Raw genomic sequence first — 19,999 nt, 5'->3', positions numbered from 1 at the left:
ACATGGTTTTTTCTCTCCCATCATCCCCTAGGTTCACAACTTCAGCAAACCAGTCTTAATTCTACCAAATGGATCAGGCTACATTTTTACTCTATTTTTTATGCCATCCACATCGTCCATGCACATAGATAACAATATTTTACTTATTACCAATGCCTCTAAGTTTCACTTACCTGTGCGGGTATATACAGGCTTTTTAGATGTAAGTATGTTACCTGCCTTTTAAAATTTAAACTCCCTCCACATCTTTGTTGTTTTCAGCTACTATTAAGTAGTTGTGTTGCAGACACTTAAATTTTGCTGTTTTTGTACTTAGCAAGTTGTTGTAATTCCTCCCTAGTCTGTGCTTCCAAGATGTTCACCCTCCCAGCAGCTGTATCTCCTCATGACACAGTTGACCTCTCCAGCTACACCTCTGTTTAGATCAGGTCCACGCCTCTTGATTTTGCTTTTAAATGGTTACAGTCATGGGCAAGCTAAAAACAAACTAAGCAGAAGAAACATAATAAGCAAAAAAAAACTAAAAAATACTACAGGGCAAGTGAAAAGGGGAATTATGTAGGGAAGAGGTGACCAAAACTGAAAACACAAGACTGAAGAGAAGAATCAGATAAGAAACAGGGAATCGGGTAGAAAGACACAGATGGAATAGTCATCTAAATAACTGCAGGAAAGGAAACAGAAGTCTTTCTAATACAGAAAATAAGCCAAGGGAGGTGGGGGAACCCCAAGCAAAGTTGTCCTTAGGGTAATCCATGAAAGAAGTTTGGGAAAGAAAGAAAACTGATAGATGCAAAAGATGAAAAGAAAGCAAAAAGATAAGAAGTGTGGTCCTCCAAAAACCTAGCATCAGTAAGAACTTTAGAACCAAAGGGACCTGCGGTATCATACCACTGACACTCCTTCTGCATTTCTTCTGCTTAAATGATTGCTGGCTTGTAGCTGCTTTCATGAATGCGTGAAGTCTGCTGAGACTGGGGACTTTTTGCCTAAATCTCCAGGGCTCCACTTAATCTCACCTAGTACTCAAAATACTTCCATTATACAAAGTTCTTAATTATGTATGTGTATATTTACATAAAAAGTAGGAACCTTAGTGTACCTTAATATAGTTAACTTTTTCTTGAAGTGTTACTGTTACATAAGTGTAACTTTACATCTAATCTGGTTCTTTTCTGTCTTTCCAGTACTTTGTATTACCCCCCAAAATAGAAGAACGTTTCATAGATTTTGGTATACTGAGTGCAACAGAAGCAAGTAATATTTTATTTGCCATTATAAACAGCAATCCAATTGAGGTAAGAAAAGAAAAATCTGTTGTTATTCTAAATCACATTTAGAGGTTTTATGCTGCAGTTATAGTGCTGCAATAATTGCTTCCATATCTTTCTCTTTTAAGTTGGCTATAAAAAGCTGGCATATTATAGGAGATGGTTTATCAATAGAACTCGTAGCTACTGAAAGAGGCAATAGAACTACAATCATCTCAAGCCTTCCAGAGTTTGAAAAATCCTCTCTATCAGACCAGTCATCGGTAAGTAAACTTTTCTATTGTTTCCTTAAACTTAGATGTGTGTCTAAATCGCAAATAGAAGACTATTCCTCATGATATTATTTTTAATATTAATTTATTTATTTGACTGTGCTGGGTCTTAGTTGCAGCATGTGAACTCTTAGTTGTGGCAAGTGGGATCTAGTTCCCTGACCAGGGATCAAACCCAGGCCCCCCTGCATTGGGAGCACAGAGTCTTAGCCCCTGGATGACCAGGGAGGTCCCTCCTCGAAATATTATGAGATTCATAACAGCATTGGCTATTTGATGTGGAAAGGACCTTATAGGTAATCTACTTAAACTCACTGCTTTGATGATGAGAGCACTTGAGACTCAAAGGAGTTAAGATAGAGCACAGGTACCATTACAGGAGAAGTTTCCATGGGCGCTAAACTGAGTCTGTTCATTGAGTTCACTAGGCAAGAGAAAGAACCCTGCAGGTTAGTAGAAGTTGTTTTCAGTTCTGCAGTACTGCTTCTGTTCAGTTCTCTGTACTGATGGAAGACAGTATCAGTGAGACAAACAGCATTTGTTTGATCTCTGTGTGGCTCTCCCCATACACTTTTACTCTGTCTTACGTACAGTTGGTCATAAAAGTACATGAGACAAGAGCAAGTGAATGTATCAGTCTAGGCCCTCACCACTGCTGAAAAGCGATCTCAGAGTTTAAACTTACTCAGAGCAGAGTTAGTAGAATCACCTGTGCGACTTGGAAGGAGCAGAATATAACCTCCTCTGAAGGTTAGGATAGAACTTCTCATGGCAGTTTTACAGAAGGAAAAGCAGATGTCCTTATGCACAGAGATTGTTGACAAAAGACCTTTCCATGGAATGCCATAGGCCATAAAAAACGTATTTAAACATTTTGTATGAGAAAGATTCCCCAAAACAGGTTTTTTAGAGAATAATTTGGCAATGTATACCACTCCTGGGACTTCTTCCTGTGGAAGTCATTTAAAGAGCCAGAAGTGGTGAGAATGCAGATGTTTGTGATAGTAGTAGTAATAATTGCAGATAACCACAACCAAATGTATAAAGTCGCGATTTTATGGTTGCATATTAAAGCAGATAAGCTGTGAGTAGGATTGTATGTAAAAAATTTGAAAAAGGACTTATGAAAAAGTGGGAAACAGTACTGGATAATGTGTATACTGGATAATGTGTATTCTAATTGCAGCTGTGTGGCATTCAAGCTCCATACAGATATTGTGATGGATACATGAGTGTTGGGTATTTGTATTTTAATAATTTATGATGTTTTAAATTTGACTCATAAATAAAGTCTCCTTTTAAAACAAAAAAGAATATGCTCATGACAAGTAATATTTGTCACTCCAGCTGAGATTTTATTTTTAATACAAATGGAATGCTGAAAAAGGATAATAATGAGACCAGCTATTAATATGTTCATTTCAACAACGAAGTTAAAGTAAAATTGTATATAGATCTAATCCGAGATGGTTGAATTATACTGTTTTTCATAATACATTATAAATTAATAATCTTAGGACTCTGGATCATTTCCTCCTACAATAGCACATGTTAACACTTATTTAAAGTGTTTGAGGGGTCCACTCAGTAACATGAAACCTGCTGGAAACTTCAGGGTTTTAGAATTCACTTTTATATAAAACTATATGAATATAAGAGATGGGCATGTACACACTGCCATATTTAAAGTGGATAACCATCAAGGGCCTTCTGTACAGCACAGGGAACTCTGCTCACTGTTTTGTGGCAGCCTGGATGGGAGGGGAGTTTGGGGAGAATGGATACATGTATGTGCATGGCTGAGTCCTTCTGTGTGCACCTGAAACTCTCCCAGCATTGTTAATGGGCTGTACCCCAGTACAAGATAAAAACTTAAAAAGAAACTACATAAATATAAGAACCAAGGGATAGAAAGATGAGATCATTTGTATGAACCCTTCCTTACTTAAAATAGGAAGTTGTAGTGAATTGCCAGCTTCAAAATAACAACTCTGCAAAATGTGGATTTTTTTTTAAGTTTGTAATTTGTAAAGTTTAAGTTGTAAACTTTCAACTGTTGTCCAGCTATTTTCCAAAAAGCCAAACATATGAACTAAATGAGCGTCCTGTTCCTTATGAAACACACACTGTCAACAACTCTCCATGCTCTTCAGACACATGCTCTGATTGGGGTGGTCACAGTCATGATGAAAACATTAGAAATGCATAAAACCAACATAGAAATGCTTCTAAAGGGGGGAAGTGGATATGTTTGGTATACCCACATTTGTTATTTTGAGGTAAATGTAAATTCTAGGTAAAGTATAACTACTACTGACTAAAGTACAACTTCACAAAATGAATTTCATGGTTTTTTTGGAAGTTTCTCGATTGAAAAGATTAAGCACCAGAAATATCAGCAGGATAGCTTGAGAAAATAAGTAAGATCCATGTTCTGCGTTCTGCTTTCTTTCAAACTTGCTTTGCTTAACTTTTCCTTCTTTCCTTGATTTTTTGATGTTTTCGTGTGACCCAGTCTCAGTTGATCTGAAGACATGGGTATTAACACGCCAAAGTTAAATTCAGAACTGGAAGCAGAACCAACTTTGTGTGTACTTGTGCCCTGACGTGGCTTCTGAAGGGTAGGGGAAGGCTGTATCCGTCTGCTGTAGCCTGCGCTCCCTTTGACCATGCAGGTATATGACTTGGGGATGAGGCCCACACCCCTCCCCAACTTAGCAGCTGAGAATTCAGCTGTTCCTTGGGGAAACCAGTATTCTCAGTAGCCCATGGAATAAGTATAATAGATAAACATCCAGAGATGGGCGTTATTTACTTTGAGATATTTGTACATGATGATGTGTTAATTGTATGTTAGTTAGGATTTTGAATTCCTAACCTATATGAGTTAACACTGATTTAAAACTGAAGGGTTTTTGTAGCTTTCTTTTCCATTTTAATAGAAAACTTCAATTAGCAAGGCTAACGAAGGATGTAATTTCTACTCCATACAGGTAATACTAGCTTCAGGATACTTTGCAGTGTTCAGAGTCAAACTTACTGCAAAAAAACTGGAAGGAATTCATGATGGGGCTATACAGATCACGACAGACTATGAGGTAAGGACTTTATTTACGGGGATTCAGGTCAGTGGGGTCTTTCTGAAAAATTCAGTCCTTTTTTTGTTTTTATAACTAAGTTTATTCAAAAAGTTACAGTTTACCTATTTGATACTTTTAAAAACTTAAGCTTCTGAGAATAGTTTACAAAATAATGGTTTTTTATTAGCTCATAGTTTTCTGATAAAACCTGAATCTCTTGACTAAAAGCAACTTTAGGAAAATGCATTTGGCCCTTTTAGATTTGCTGTTAGCATGGCTTACAAATGGCTGTAGCGTTACATGGGCCCTGGCTGAAATTCTTGAGGTTAGATCTCTCTCTTTCTGCGGTCATAAATATCCTGCTGTGTAACGTTGCCAAAAAGGAAGATACAATCAGGAAATCACATCTTAATTTGAGTTCTCACAATTATGTTTACATGAGTCATTCTAAGTCAGGAACCAAACGAAAATCAGTGAACTTTTTTAAAGACTTTATGTGGGGTTGACATGTTGCATTCAATGAGATTTTGAAGGGATATGTTTCTGCCAAGTCTAAATATTTGTATGTGTTCTTGTAAAGCTCTTGGGAAGTTGAGCACTGCTGAAGTCAGCAAGCTACTTTTGTTCTCCTACCTGTTTTTAGCACATACAACCCCTGCCACCCATGAAAGCAAACTCATTCAGAATAAACAAAATTGATCTTTTAGTAATAAATCATATGTTGGGAGTATGTCAAATTAATTATCTCCGAAAGTGAGGAATCCACATTTATCACTTTTGATAGAAATAAGTACATTTCCTTAGCAAAGTATCCTTGTGAGTTGCAAATAGAGTGTGAGTTGAGATTTAAAACTTGGAATATTCAGCTTGTTTTTTAAAAAATCAGGTTGACATTAATTTATTGCTACGTACAAAAAAGTAGAGAGCTATGTAGCTTTTAAAAATGCTGGATTTTTCATGCATTGTTTTAAGAGTATAGTTGGACTTTCCTTTTTAAATTAATAATCTGCAGAAAAATCCATTCTTCATTCCTTCCCGTTTTTGGTCTTATTTCCCTTGTTTTCAGTGAACCTCTGAGAAGTACATGGAAGTATATTTCAGTGCATTTTGTACAGTACATGGATAGATTAAACAGTATGCATAGGTGATTTTAATTTTGCTTACCAGTTGGTTATTGCTCATGTAAGTCCCAAGATTGATTGTTTTAAATCTCCTAAAATAGCGCAACAACTGTCAGGTCAGTCTAGGATTTACACACTTATTTCTCTGCGGTTTGCTTCTTCCCTCCACAGATCCTAACAATTCCTGTGAAGGCTGTGATCGCAGTGGGTTCTTTGACTTGCTTCCCAAAGCACATGGTTCTTCCACCTTCCTTTCCAGTAAGACAGTTAATTTGTAGACTTCTTAGCATTTTTCTAATAATTATTTTTCTTTCTACTGCGTTTTACTCTGTTTAGACTGTATATAATAAGAATTAGATTTAATCTCACCGTCATTCCCTGATAGCTCAATTGGTAAAGAATCCGACTGCAAATGCAGGAGACCCCGGTTCGATCCTGGGTCAGGAAGATCCACTGGAGAAGGGATAGGCTATGCACTCCAGTGTTCTTGGGTTCCCTGGTGGCTCAGCTGGTAAAGAATCCACCTGCAGTGCAGGAGACCTGGGTTCAGTCCCTGGGTTGGGAAGGTCCCCTGGAGAAGGGAAAGGCTACCCACTCCAGTATTCTGACCTGGAATACTATATAGCTATATACCATTGGCTGTGTAGTCCGTGGAGTCACAAAGAGTCAGATACGACCCAGCGACTTTCACTTTCACTTTTCACCATGATTGAACTCTTTTTACTATGCATTCTCTTAATTTCTTAGTCTTTTAATACCAAATTTTAGACCAGTGGGTATGATCATTTTAGGTGCTCAGGCTCCTCTGTCCAAGAGATTCTCTAGGCAAGAATACTGGAGTGGGTTGCCATTTCCTACTCCAGTGAATCTTCCCAACCCAGGGATCAGTCTCTTGGCATCTCCTGTATTGGCAAACAGATTATTTACCACTAGTGCCACCTGGGAAGCCCTGATCATTTTAGACTTCTTTAAAAGTCTAGGAATCAGGTTATAAGATTCTGGTTCTATATTCAACAAAAAAAAAAAAGGAAAAGGTTATGATTTTTATTGATGATTATTTCAATCATATATATATTTTTTAATCTGGCACCCTGGGACTTCCCTGACAGTCCAGTGGTTAAGACTCAACACTCCTAATGCAGGGGCGTGCGTTTGATCCCTGGTCAGGGAACATGATGTGCTCCATAACAAAAATATAAATAAATCTCTTTATAAAAAAAATAAATAAAATTGGTACCCTATCACAGGAAGAGACATATAGCTGATCAGCACGGTCATTGGTAATGTAATGATTTAATCCGTATGCTTCATTTTAATACGATGCCAGATAACCTATGTTTTTAAAAAATAGTCTAATTTCTCTTTGGCACAGATAGTATTTTTTTTTTAATAAAATACTTTTTCTGAGAAAATAAATCTTTTTTTTTGTTTGTTTCTTGTTTAGCTTTGGATTTTTAGAATTCAGTGATTTCATAATTTTTTCATCCTGAATTTGGAAACTTTTAAGGTAGCCTGGCCTTGGTATAAACAAACCTTTCTTAACAAACTGATAGTGACTCTTTCCTTTATTCAAAGCTAGTTCTGCACCTTTGTTATGTGAGCACTTTTACTTTAATTCATTTTTACAGGATTGCAAAGATTTGTCTTGCTAATTTCTCTGTAACAGGCCTTAAAAACAATGACGAAATACATATATTTGGAGGAGGGGCTCTGATTACAGATTTAAAGCTTACCAACTTCTGAACGTTCTAAGGGTACTTTGAGCTTTGGTCTTCTGTAAATATGTCTGTCAGTTCTAAAGTGTGTGTTCTGAAGAAAATCCAGCCATTTACAAATGAATTTGTTTGTTTTCTTCCTTCAGGGGAAAATAGTTCATCAGAGTTTAAATATTATGAATTCCTTCTCACAGAAGGTAAAGATCCAACAGATACGATCTTTGTCAGAAGACGTGCGTTTTTACTACAAACGATTGCGGGGTAATAAGGAAGACTTGGAGCCAGGGAAAAAATCAAAGGTTTGAACGCGTTGTATTTGCAGATTCCCATCTTTTGTCCTTTGTTATTGTGACCTTCCGTGGATTGGACATTCATGGTTCTCCTGTGCCCCTTTATAGATTGCAAACATTTACTTTGATCCTGGATTGCAGTGCGGGGATCATTGCTATGTCGGCTTGCCTTTTCTGTCCAAATGTAAGTCATCTTACTCTTCTCTCACGCCTTCACTCCCTCCCCAAGGTACTCCCATTAATGATAGGCTGCTGCTTCTAAGGCCCACCCCTACATCTCGGTACTGTAGAAATCATTTGAGGGGCAGAGTATGTCATACCATTTGTGCCTGTGTTTTAGCTGAACCCAGAGTCCAGCCTGGCATAGCCATGCAGGAAGATGCCTGGGACACCGACTGGGATTTGCATCAAAGCCTATTCAAGGGATGGATGGGAATAAAGGAAAACTCAGGTCACAAGTAAGTGGTTTTGCTGTATGTAAGTATTTGAGCTACCTTTACCAGTTTGAAACGTGATTTTCTAAAGATATTCCTATATTTGGTTATTTTACTTCTCTATACTGCTGAAAATGTGCCTAATCTTCAGAAAACCGTAATGAGGCATCTTGAATGGCCATTGTGATTGTGTATTTCTCAGAAGGACACACGCTACCATTTTTGTCTTATTTCCCGTGCTCTAGATGGAAAGTCACAGAAACTCGATGAAGTTGTCCTTGTGTAGGATGAGTTCTGTGTTGTGCTTAGTGGATTAGTCATGTTCAGCTCTGCAACCCCATGGACTGTAGCCTGCCAGGCTCTTCTGTTCATGGGATTCTCTAAACAAGAATACTGGAGTGGGTAGCGATTCCCTTCTCCAGGGGATCTTCCAGACCCAGGGACTGTTCCTTTGTCTCTGGCATGCAGGTGGATTCTTTACCATCTGAGCCACCGGGGAAGCTCAGTTTCCGTATCAGACAGTCATTTGCGTAAGAAAGAGTCTAACTGCCTCTGACTCGCATTCAAGGCAAGGAAACACTTTAGAATTTGAATCTCACCATAGGAGGAGTGTCTCTGCTCCTTGTGGAAGGAACTGCCTCCCTTTCTGGTGCTGAACCTGCTAGGGCTGCACAGGGCTCAGGTGGGAGTATGCACATTGACAGATCAGCACCGTGGCTGGGTTCAGAAGCACAGACACACTTGGACGTGGCAGTTTAGAAATTGGCCCTCTCTGTGTGCTTCCAGAGAGGACTTGATCGGAAGACTGATGAACACTGTTCTTCCCCCCATTGGCTAATTTGAGATGCATTTGTCAGCATCACCAAAATCTTCCGGTTTATTCTAACCTAGTATTTTCAAGCCCTGAACAGTCAAATCTGCAGGTTTCTGTGTATCTGAACTACCTGCTGTGAAAGGTTTTCTTAAGGCAAAAAGAGAGGTAAATTTTACCTTTTAAATGGTTAAAATTAGTACAAAGAGACTTCTTCTAATGAACTCACTAAGAGAACACTAATTCAGACACTCCTTTGTTCTCCAGTTCCCACGATAGACGTTGTAATGTACAGGTCGCCTCTGTATTTTAACCCCCAGTTATGAATAAATGACTGGTAGTGCTGCCCTTGGCTCACTCTTCGCCTCCCACCCACCGAAACCCCTGCGTTCCTCTCTGTGAGCCTAGTGTTCCCCACTGAAGACCCAGCCTCCCTGCCTGCCCTGAGCTGCCAGGTCGCAGCTGCATAGTGAATGCGGCATTCTCCCCGCTCCTGCCTCTGTGTTACCTTGTCAACATGCATGTCTCAGAAAACTCATTACCAGTCTTATAAAACTGGTACTCTCACCAATATTAGGTATCATAATTCAGTCCTCTTATGGTATAAAATAGGCTTCAGTGTTTAGCCCCATCTGTAATACTGTTTCCGTAGGGAATGTGTTCTGAGTTCTAAACAGCTGGTTTATAAACACTTCTAAGTAGAGAAATAGTCGGATGAGGTCCTGAATATTGCTTCATATATATGTCTACACAAAACCCTCATATGTATTATTGTTTCAACTGACATCTTCATTGCATAGTAAGATATTGTGGCTTTTTCCTCAAGTGCGAAAGGAGCCATACGCCAAGCAGTGCGCTACCTTCTCATTAGTTCAGCTGAAATATTTACCTGCTGTTGGTGTCTAGACCTTTCCCCTAAACATGCAGGATCTTTAGGATCCCCATTCCATCCTGTCATCTGTGTATGCCTGGCTGGTCACTTACACCTTCAGTATGGAAACAGGGCAGGTGATTGGTGATAGTTAGCTCTCTGTGCCAAAATAGAGACCTCTTCATGTGTCTGAAAACAGTAAGATGTCAGGAGCAGGTAAACCTGTGTTTATTCAAGGCCAGAATAAAATTTCACAAGAACACACGCCTAACAGAATTTCCTGTATTGAGAAAGCTCAAGCATTTCAATTTGATACAGTGATTTAAAAATTGTGTTTTCTAGATTGAGCGCTATGTTTGAAGTGAATACAGACCTTCAGAAAAACATCCTGTCAAAAGTTTCTGCCGAGCTCTCCTGGCCATCCCTCCTCAGCTCCCCCCGGCTCGTGAGGTTTCCCCTCACTAATACAAACTGCTCTTCAGTAAGTATCCAGGTGCCATGGGCCTTTGGAAATGCATCATAGTGTGAAGTATCTGCTCTTTCTTCTAATGGGGCAGATCTTTCACTTACCACCTCTTTATTTCATTTAAGGAAGAAGAGATTATGTTAGAAAACCCTGCAGATGTTCCCATCTATATTCAATTTATCCCCCTGGCTTTATATTCCAGCCCTTCCATCTTTGTAGATAAGTTAATATCAAGGTAAGCATTGTTTCAGATCATCAAAATGTTTCCATATGAACAGTGAATGATCACTTTACACATTTAAAATTTCGTTGTTATTCAGTCGCTAAGTCTTTCTGACTCTTTGTGACCCCATGGACTACAGGTGTATTATTGTCCATAAAGTAAAAATATCAGGATGTTTTTAAATTAATGATTATACAGGATTGACTCCTTTGTGGCCACAGCACTCTGGATTATATGTATCCCGTAGAAGGTGTTCTGGGGTCTTACGAGCATTTACCTCCAAATCTTTTGTCTGATAGAAAGTTGTCGGTGTTGTTCAGTTACTAAGTCATGTCTGACTCTTTGCAACCCCATGAACAGCAGCACACCAGGCTTCCCTGTCCTTCACTATCTACCAGAGTTTGCTCAAACTCAAGTCCATTGAGTCGGTGATGGCCATCCAGCCATCTCATCCTGTCTCCCTCTTCTCCTGCCCTCAATCTTTCCAAACATCAAGGTCTTTTCTAGTGAGTTGGCTCTTTGCATTGGGTGGCCAAAGTATTGAAGCTTTATTGCAGCTCATAAATAGTAGATTTGCTTAGAGAAATCTTGCATCTATAATTGAGGTTGAGAGAAAGTTCTAGGGAGAGAAACAGATATTACATTGCTGCTGCTGCTAAGTCGCTGCAGTCGTGTCCGACTGTAGGACCCAATAGATGGCAGCCCACTAGGCTCCTCTGTTCTTGGGATTCTCTAGGCAAGAATACTGGAGTGGGTTGCCATTTCCTTCTCCAATGCATGAAAGTGAAAAGTGAAAGTGAAGTCTCTCAGTCTTGCCTGACTCTTAGCAACCCCATGGACTGCAGCCTACCAGGCTTCTCCACCCATGGGATTTTCCAGGCAAGAGTACTGGAGTGGGTTGCCATTGCCTTCTCTGAGATGTTACATTAAGCATCTGGAAAAGCTTCCAGTTGAAGACAAAAAGAAATCATAAAGAACTCCTTCCTAAAACAGTGTAAAGAGGAAGCAGGTGAAGCCTTTCAAATATTTTAGTTTCAAAAGTGAAGAATAAACTGTAAGTTGTAGCTACTTTTTGAAGGCTATTAATCTGGTAATATTGATCTCAAAATCTGCTGAAAGGTAAACAACCTTGGTAATTACTCTGCAACTGCTTTGACTATGATGCTGTTCTCAAAGAATTATGTGTGTTTTTTAATTTCAGGTTTAACTTAAGTAAGGTGGCAAAGATCGATTTAAGAACACAAGAATTCCAAGTCTTTAGAAACACTGTAAGTATTCAAACTTCATACGATTGCAAAGAAGTAATTTTATGATATGACCGATGCAATGTGGAAGAAAAACATTAACCATCCTTAAACTGCCTGAAAGGCAGATTACTGAAGAAGTTTAGAAGAGTCCAGTAATTCTTTTAGAGGCATAAAGCCCAGGAGGAGTGGGTGGGATTTAGATCAACAGGCGGCATGCTGTGTAGAAGGTCCTGTTTGTGGGCATTAAACGTTAAGCCCATAATAATGGCTGCCAGAACCTCTGAGAGGATGCCAATGAGGTGTATAGACTAATACATGATTTCTTTTTATTAATTTCTTTTTATTTTCTTTTCAAAATATTGAGCTTGGTCATTTAAATTTTTATTTTGGAAACTTTCTAATAAAACTGTAAACTCCATGAAGCCCAGACCTGTGGCTGGCTGTATTCATACTTAGCACAGTAGCACTTACAGTTTTCCCTCAACAGATATTTTTGAACTGCTGAGTGTATACACAAGCTGGTTTGTTCCAGGACCAGATAGTCTCTGTCATGCAGGCCAGGCTGAGCAGCCACTAACCCACTCACAATTATGTAGGAACTTAAAACTTTCTTGTGTCAGTCAGGAATTGGCACTCGGAACTGACGCCACCTGCAGATCGGCCCAAGTCCCTTGGCCTCCGGGCCCTTCCTTCTGCCCAGCTCGTCTCGTCTCCTTAGACAGCCTGTGCACACCAGCCCCGCGGGCTGTGGACCCTCCACCAGTTCAGCCCTCTGATTTTCCCTGACTCTTCATTTACACCTGTGTTAACTTTGGTGTTTGTTTTTCTTGTGTGGTGCCGTGTTTCCCAAATCTGGGTATAGGCTCCTTGAGGACTTGTCTTCTATTTATCTTAGTTTTTCTCACATTTATAAAACGAAAGGTGTTGAATGAATAAGAGTGAGAATCTAGTTAATCTCCCATCATCTGACTGACTTTGATGGGAACAGTCGTCTGCCCCTCCTTTCTCTCCTCGCTGTGAGCCCTTGCAGTGCACAGGTCCCAGTCTGTCAGGGAGCTGTGACTTGGCTGCTTCCCATTTGGAGCAAGGGACGTCGGCTCCTGGGGTCCTCATGCCTGTGTACCTCCTAGCTTGGTCACCTCGACCAAGCGTGTCAACCTTTCCAAACTTGAGCCTCTGTTGCAATGTGAACTTAATAATCTGGATGTCACAGGGGTTTTTAACAGATGAAACAAACCAACATGGAAGCCCTTAGATGAATCGCTTGGCGAATGGGAAGCCCTCGGGGAATGTGGACTGCATGAGTCAGTCTGTGGCTCACAGGCGAGAATGAAAGGTTTTCAGCATTCCCTGAGTAGCTAGTATGTGTCAGCACCATGTCGGGTGCATTCACGTTTGTAATTTCGCATAATCACTACAACAGCCTGGCTGGGCTATCACTAGCCACCCTGAGAGATAAGTATTTCACATGTACTGCTGGTGGTGGAAGAACAGAGCTCAGGGAGAGGAAGTACCTTGGCCGAGTTCATACCTGTGATGGCTGGCAGGGCCAAGTTCACATGTAGTTCCCCCAGAGTCGGGAGCCCTTGCCCAGGCTTATGTGACACATGGGCATTACTGGTTAGGAATCACTAACTACTCTCCAGCCACATGTTTTATAGTTTTTCAAGTATTTGTGTTCTTTCCCATAATTTTATGTTTTAATCTATAAAACATATATTAGCCAGACCTTTATGGAATACTTTTTATAGATCTATTTTTAAGTCAGTCTTATATAAGAAAGTTATTTTTCTAAGTAATTTTCAATTTTTTTTTTCCTGCTGAGTAATAGGTAGAACACTAGACTAAAATTTAGAGAGTCTCATATTCTAATCCATGCCATTCTCTTGGAATCATTTTTAAAATTTTCTTTGTTTCTGTCCATAAAGATACCATTAAAAAATGCCATAAAAATAATAAGTTCAGGGTTATCCAAATATCTAGATATTATCCAGATATCTAAATGATAATATCTAGAAAGTTCAGTAACCACAAATTCCGTTCACTCTGCACTTATAAAGAGAGAAAATAAACATAAGAAGTAAATGACCTAGTATTTGCCTTTCTTATCTTACCAAATCTTTGGTGGTACCTATAAGATGTAGGTATTATAAGAGGTAGGAAGATGAATAAGAATGCCCTAGATCCCAGAAATTTATTCTAAATAAGAAATTCTGGAGGAGGTCTTCAGTTCAGCTTCAAATAAATTCTCTCACAGTTCTCTACGGTGCTGTAAAACTGTGGATCTAAAATTATTTGATCTCAGGATTCCTTTACAGTCTGAAAAATAATTTAGGATTTCTGCTTTATCTCAGTTTTTAAAAATTATTAAGGACTCCAGAGAGGTTTTTTGTTTTTGCAGGTTATATCTGTCAGTATTGACCATATTAGAAATGAAAACTGAGATCCTTAAAATAGTGATTTAATTCATTTAAAATAATGATAAGCCCATTCTGTTTGACAGATAATATAAAAATGAAAAAATAGATATGTATTTTTAAAAACAGTTTTGCAATAAGAACAGATTGTTTTACATTTTTACAGAGTTCTTCAGTGGCTCTCAGACTTAATATACAGATAGATTCTCATGTCTGCTTCTGCATTCAGCCCCTTAAGATGTATTGTTTTGGTTGAAGTATATGATAAAGATCTGATCCGACCTGACACATGCATGTAGTTGCAGAAAGGATGTCTTAATTTCCTTTTTAGCTGTCATAACACTATATACACCAATCATTTGGAAAATATTGGTCACTAACATATGCAGAGCTTCCAAATGTTGATACAGTTCACTCTGCAGTATCCAAAAAATCATGTTCATCCCTGTAACCATGAATCTCATCAGGGAATTCTTTAACTATTGGGAAGCTCTCAAGTTCACAAGGCCAAAATTCTAAATTACACTCAAACAGTTGAATTTTACCATTGGCGACAAATGCTTCAGTTGCTTTCCTTAAAGGAACAGATGGACTTCATTTTTGTGGAAATGTCTACTAAATACTCCAGTCTGAATAGTCATATATTGACTCTCAGTCATTTTTCAAATAGAAATGGAGCCCCTTGAGGAAGGAGCTAGTTCTGTTGGCATCTCAAATAGCTCTTCCAGACGGCATGGGCCAGCCTGCTGCAGGGGCGCTTCAGGCATACCTCATTCTATCACACGGTAGTGAAGAGCCTCATGCTCAAGGGTTGAGATTTAAGATTAATATTTATTACTAGTTAATCAGTCACAGGTTTTGGTTTGGGTTTTTGTTAGCTGTAAGTGCCTGGCAGTGAAGAAAAGCCGTGGCTACCAGGGAGGTTTGATAAGGCTACCTTGCTTCTAGCTAAAGGATCAGCAGTTTAATTACCCACCATTGCTTTTGCTTGTGCTAATGTTAACACAGTGAAAAAGGCAAAGAACTTTGGTCTGTGTTGTGAAAGTAGTTTTGACACACCTAAAAAGACCTCTCAGATCCCCAAGGGTCCGTGAATCCCTCTTCAAGAACCACCACTATGAAAATTACTGAGTGTTAGCCCAGAGGTATCACAGAATCCTAAAGTATTTTCCATGTCATCAGAATTTGTTTGTTGGGACTATAGGTATAGTGTATAATCTGCTTGTCAGTTACTCAGAACAGTTTATTTAAAGGGAACCTACTCACCAGCCATTTGGGAGCAGTCAGAACATTGTTGTACTAGGAGACATTGACAGAGAAGAATTTTCAATGCAGGAAAAAAACAGCCGCCTCAGAAGAGAGAGCTGAAAAGTAGTGTGCTTCACAGAGTTTATTAGCTATGAAATTATGTCCATAGAATCATGCTGTTGAAATAGATCTGTGTATAGTAGAAAATCATAGAAAATTCACTCTCCTCCCACAGGTTAGCAGGTATATAAAGTGCCATGGACATTTATACCCAAGTTACTACCAGCCCTTCCGCCCCCAAAAAAGTTTAAACTTAATGTTACTTGAAATCAGAGCAGTGTTAACTATGATTTTTTTTTTTTAATAAAAAGCAAATCTTTTTAATCTTATCTGTAACTGTCAAGAAGTCATATTTTGATTATTAAACTGAACTTATTTGAACTTTAAATCATTAAGTGTTTATGAAACAATAAGGGGCTTAGCTTTCAAAATAAAATTCAAAGATAGATTGATATGAATTGGAAATACCTTCATAAATAAAATGATGTGGCCTTAAAACTCTGCAGCCAGTAGCCTTCTGAGGGGAGAGGCAGGAAAACCATGACTGACAGGTGAGGGGCAGCACCAGCAGGACTTCAGGACGCTGGGCGCTGGCCACTCAGCTGTTTGCTTTGTGTTAAAGCGTTGAGCTGCTCATCTCTTGGGTGTGTGTCCTTTTCTGGTTTTTTATGTCATGTTTCAGAACCTTTAACGTTAAAAGATCTGTACACAAAAACAAGTGCTTAGTACAAACATGAAGACTCTGGTGACCTGGGGAATAAAACCCCTTTGGGGACTTAATGCAGAATATGAAGTTGTCATCATCGGTTGCTCTGCTTGACAGCTATCCAGGATCTAAATCATAAGGGATAAATTTGTTTAGTCATTTTGAGAAACTAATACTCGGCTGTGGATGGGGTAAAGGGGAAAAATTTTTTCCAGAAAATATACTAATGACTCTTGTTTGTTTGCCCAATGATTCAAGGCTCACCCACTGCAGAGTTCAACAGGATTCACAGAGGGCCTCTCCCGACATTTAGTTTTAAACTTAATTTTAAAACCTGGAGAAAAGAAATCTGTCAAAGTAAAGTTTACTCCAGTTCACAATAGAACTGTTTCTTCCCTAATCATAATCAGGTATGTTCTGTGATTTAAGTGTGGGTTGACTTCTGGTACTTATATAAGAGTCCTTTCTTGATTTGTTTCAATATTAATATTTGCATTTATTTATGAAACAGGGTATTCATTTTGTCCAAAATATGTGCACACACGCACACCAAACCTCATGAAACATAACATTGTGATTATGTTTTTAGCTAAAAGACATGACTAGTGTCTACTGTACATGTGTGACTCTTGAAAATGTAAAACTCTTGCTCTTCGTCATGTAAACGTTTTTAAATTTTTCAAGTGCCAACGTTTGACCGTTCAATTTACTGTATTAATCTTCACATTGTTTATAAAACAGCAGTAAAACTCAAGATCAAAAGATTGTGCAAATTTAAGGGGAGGACAATCTGGGCTTCTTCTTCTTATGTAGAAATAACCTGACTGTGATGGATGCCGTAATGGTCCAAGGACAGGGGACAACCGAGAACCTGAGGGTGGCAGGCAAGCTTCCGGGCCCAGGGAGCTCCTTACGCTTCAAAATCACAGAAGCACTGCTGAAAGACTGTACGGAGGGTGAGTGTTCTTGTCGTAGGCACGCGCACGAATATCAGCGCTCCTTTTCAACAGTAAGTGGTTCCAGAAACAGGAACACTGTTTCTACATGGGCATGTGCATGTATGACTGATGAGCACTTGAGACTTTAAGGGAGCACCTGAACTCGCTGTCAGAGTTGCTGCATTTGGATCTTATGAGCTTTGAAGTATCAGTGTTCATTGCATACCTTAGCTGATTTACTCTGAATGTGAAATACAAAGCCTAATTAAACTTCCGCCATCTAAAATGACTTAACAAATAAGAGAACTTCCTGATGAAACCTGGGTGGTGGCTCATCCCTTTGGCCTGACGAGCTCCGTCATAATCTCTGGGATACGTTCGTGAAGGATGTGTTATCATCACTTGGACCTGGTGCACGGGACAGCAAGATTTACACTCCTCATTTTTTCCCTTTAGGTATGAGACTAAGGGAACCCAATTTCACATTGAAAAGAACATTTAAAGTAGAGAACACAGGACAACTTCCAATTCACATAGAAACCATTGAAGTCAGTGGGTACTCTTGTGAGGGATATGGCTTTAAAGTCGTCAATTGTCAAGAGTTTGCACTGAGCGCCAATGCCTCTAAAGACATAGTCATTCTGTAAGTATTTTCTCATAAGATGATGAATCACTAAATCTTTTTTTTTCCCACTTAGTCTTTGGTTATTTCTTCATTTCTTTGTTTTCAAAATTGTGGAAACTCCAAAGTAGATCAGATAAACTAAGAAACCAATTTCAAAATTATTTTCGATTTTTGCACCTTGTTTTATGTCCCTGGATATGTTCCAGTGTCTCCTGGTTCATTGTCTATGGAAAATTGAATATGTATCCTGCTGTTGTGTAAAAACTATAAATTTTAAATATGTTGAATTGGTTCATAGTGCTTTTCAGGTCAGGTCTACTATATCCTTCTGCTTTTTTGCCTATTCTTTCCATTAGTTTTTGAGCGCTTGATATTGAAACTCCAACTAAAAATCTTATCTACTTAAAAAGTAATTATATAGTGGAACTATGGGGTCGCAAAGAGTCGGACACGACTGAGCGACTGATGTGATCTGATCTGATAAGTATATATGTGTGTGTGTGTGTATATATATATAGTGGGACTATATGTAACTTTATTTGAAGTCTCCTGTAAATGTGTTATCATGCTTTCATAATTTAAAACATACTTAATTTTTTAAAAACTCTCAAGTTTTTGTAGAGAACCAACTGTAAGATCATTCTCAGTAGAGCAGACACTGGGTCTCACACATGCAGTTTTCCCAGGTCATGTGAGAGTTTGGTCAGAGAACAGTGGTAATGCCTACATGGGTAATAGTTGCAGCACGTTTTAACAATTGACAGCTTGTTATAAAGGTTCACTAATAAACGTAACCACCGCCCCTTAGTCGAACGCTCACTCCATGGTTCACTCCATGGTCCTCAGCGGGCGTCTTCTTCGTTAGTGCCTCTCTCACTCGTGTGAGGCGCAGCACTCTGCACCTGCAGGTTCAGTGGGGAGTAAGACACCTGGCCTCAAGGTGCAGGTCGTGTGCTTGGAGAGCTTACAGTTAACACAAAAACTAAATAATTGGGACAGAAAGCAGTGCTTGAGGAGATGTACATCAGTAGGGCTGGGATGGGTTTCTTGGGGGGAAAAAAGGCATTATTGCGAGTATATCATGGGAGAGGAGAGGGAATTAAATACAGGAAAAAAAAAAAGGAAAGGAAAGAAGCTCAGAGACTTCTCTCTGAATTACTGATTTTGGAAAGTCAACCATTGTTCTCTTTCTATGTAGTTTCTAGTTATCCACAAAATAAAGTTGTTTTGGTTATTTAACCTCATAGGACAATACTTTGTCCATCTGAAAATGAGAAAGTTGAATAAAAGTGCCAATCTCTCAAATTCTGTGCTCTGTTTCAAATTATTATATTTAAACTGCTTGCAGTATATTTTTAAAAACCTAGTCTCACTGCCACCTTTGCATTTTAGGTTTACTCCTGATTTCACGGCTTCTAGAGTCATCCGTGAACTGAAGTTTATAACAGCCAGTGGCTCTGAGTTTGTGTTTGTATTGAATGCATCCCTTCCTTACCATATGTTAGCAACCTGTGCAGAAGCCCTGCCCAGGCCCAACTGGGAGCTGGCTCTGTACATCATCATCTCAGGAATAATGAGGTACTTGTGTCTTCTTTCGAGGTTGGTGTGTATGTATCACTTGACGCTGTTGATCACGGCTCCCCCTGGGTGCCAGGCACTGCTCTGATTGCCGGGGATCCACCCAATGGACAAAAGAGGCAGCCCTGCCTAGTCAGGCTTACATATACCAGTGGGAGCAGTCAGACCTAAACCCCTCTTGGATGACATATGCAATAAACCAGAGTCTTTTCTACCTATAAAATTTGTTACACACATACAGTACAGCTTAATTTCTTAAAGGAAAAAAAAAGCCTCATAATTTACCAGGAAATTACTTGATTTGGGCATATGAAATGTACTCAAACATAATAGGGTATGCTAATTGAGTCATATCATACCTAAAGAATGTAAAACTGATGAGAAATGTTTTTTAAGCCCTCAGCATCCTCATCCTTTTTTCAGTCTGTTTCTTTATTTTTTAAGAATGAGATCTACTCGCCTCTCAATTAACTTGCATGTTTACCCAACCCATCCTTCAAGGGAAGAGAGTTGGTCTGGAGAGTTAGAACTAAAGAGCTGCTGCTTGGCAGAAGGAAAGGTGCCCTCCAGTGTCTGTTCTGATTCCAGTGGTTATCTCCTCCATACAAGCCTGCCTGTACACTGGC

General features: G+C 39.2%; 1 protein-coding gene across 3 annotated transcripts in view; it reads left to right on the top strand.

Annotated features, from left to right (window-relative positions):
• TMEM131 (transmembrane protein 131) overlaps window positions 1–19,999 on the top strand; it is a 185,738-nt gene that overhangs the window by 143,932 nt on the left and 21,807 nt on the right. For all 3 annotated transcript variants that reach the window (XM_002691141.7, XM_059891637.1, XM_059891636.1), the window contains 15 exons: window positions 32–202; window positions 1,188–1,298; window positions 1,400–1,534; window positions 4,537–4,641; window positions 5,916–6,002; window positions 7,606–7,758; window positions 7,858–7,933; window positions 8,090–8,207; window positions 10,208–10,346; window positions 10,457–10,566; window positions 11,756–11,822; window positions 16,491–16,642; window positions 17,046–17,188; window positions 17,627–17,813; window positions 19,188–19,373. In XM_002691141.7, coding sequence (XP_002691187.1) covers window positions 32–202; window positions 1,188–1,298; window positions 1,400–1,534; window positions 4,537–4,641; window positions 5,916–6,002; window positions 7,606–7,758; window positions 7,858–7,933; window positions 8,090–8,207; window positions 10,208–10,346; window positions 10,457–10,566; window positions 11,756–11,822; window positions 16,491–16,642; window positions 17,046–17,188; window positions 17,627–17,813; window positions 19,188–19,373 — 1,940 coding nt within the window. The remainder of the gene's footprint in view (window positions 1–31; window positions 203–1,187; window positions 1,299–1,399; window positions 1,535–4,536; window positions 4,642–5,915; window positions 6,003–7,605; window positions 7,759–7,857; window positions 7,934–8,089; window positions 8,208–10,207; window positions 10,347–10,456; window positions 10,567–11,755; window positions 11,823–16,490; window positions 16,643–17,045; window positions 17,189–17,626; window positions 17,814–19,187; window positions 19,374–19,999) is intronic.

The sequence above is a fragment of the Bos taurus genome, chromosome 11 (assembly GCF_002263795.3).
Source record: "Bos taurus isolate L1 Dominette 01449 registration number 42190680 breed Hereford chromosome 11, ARS-UCD2.0, whole genome shotgun sequence".
Classification (NCBI taxonomy): Eukaryota; Metazoa; Chordata; class Mammalia; order Artiodactyla; family Bovidae; genus Bos; species Bos taurus.
The sequence above is the reverse complement of the archived record's forward strand: the minus strand, read 5'-3'. Positions and strand labels throughout refer to the sequence as shown.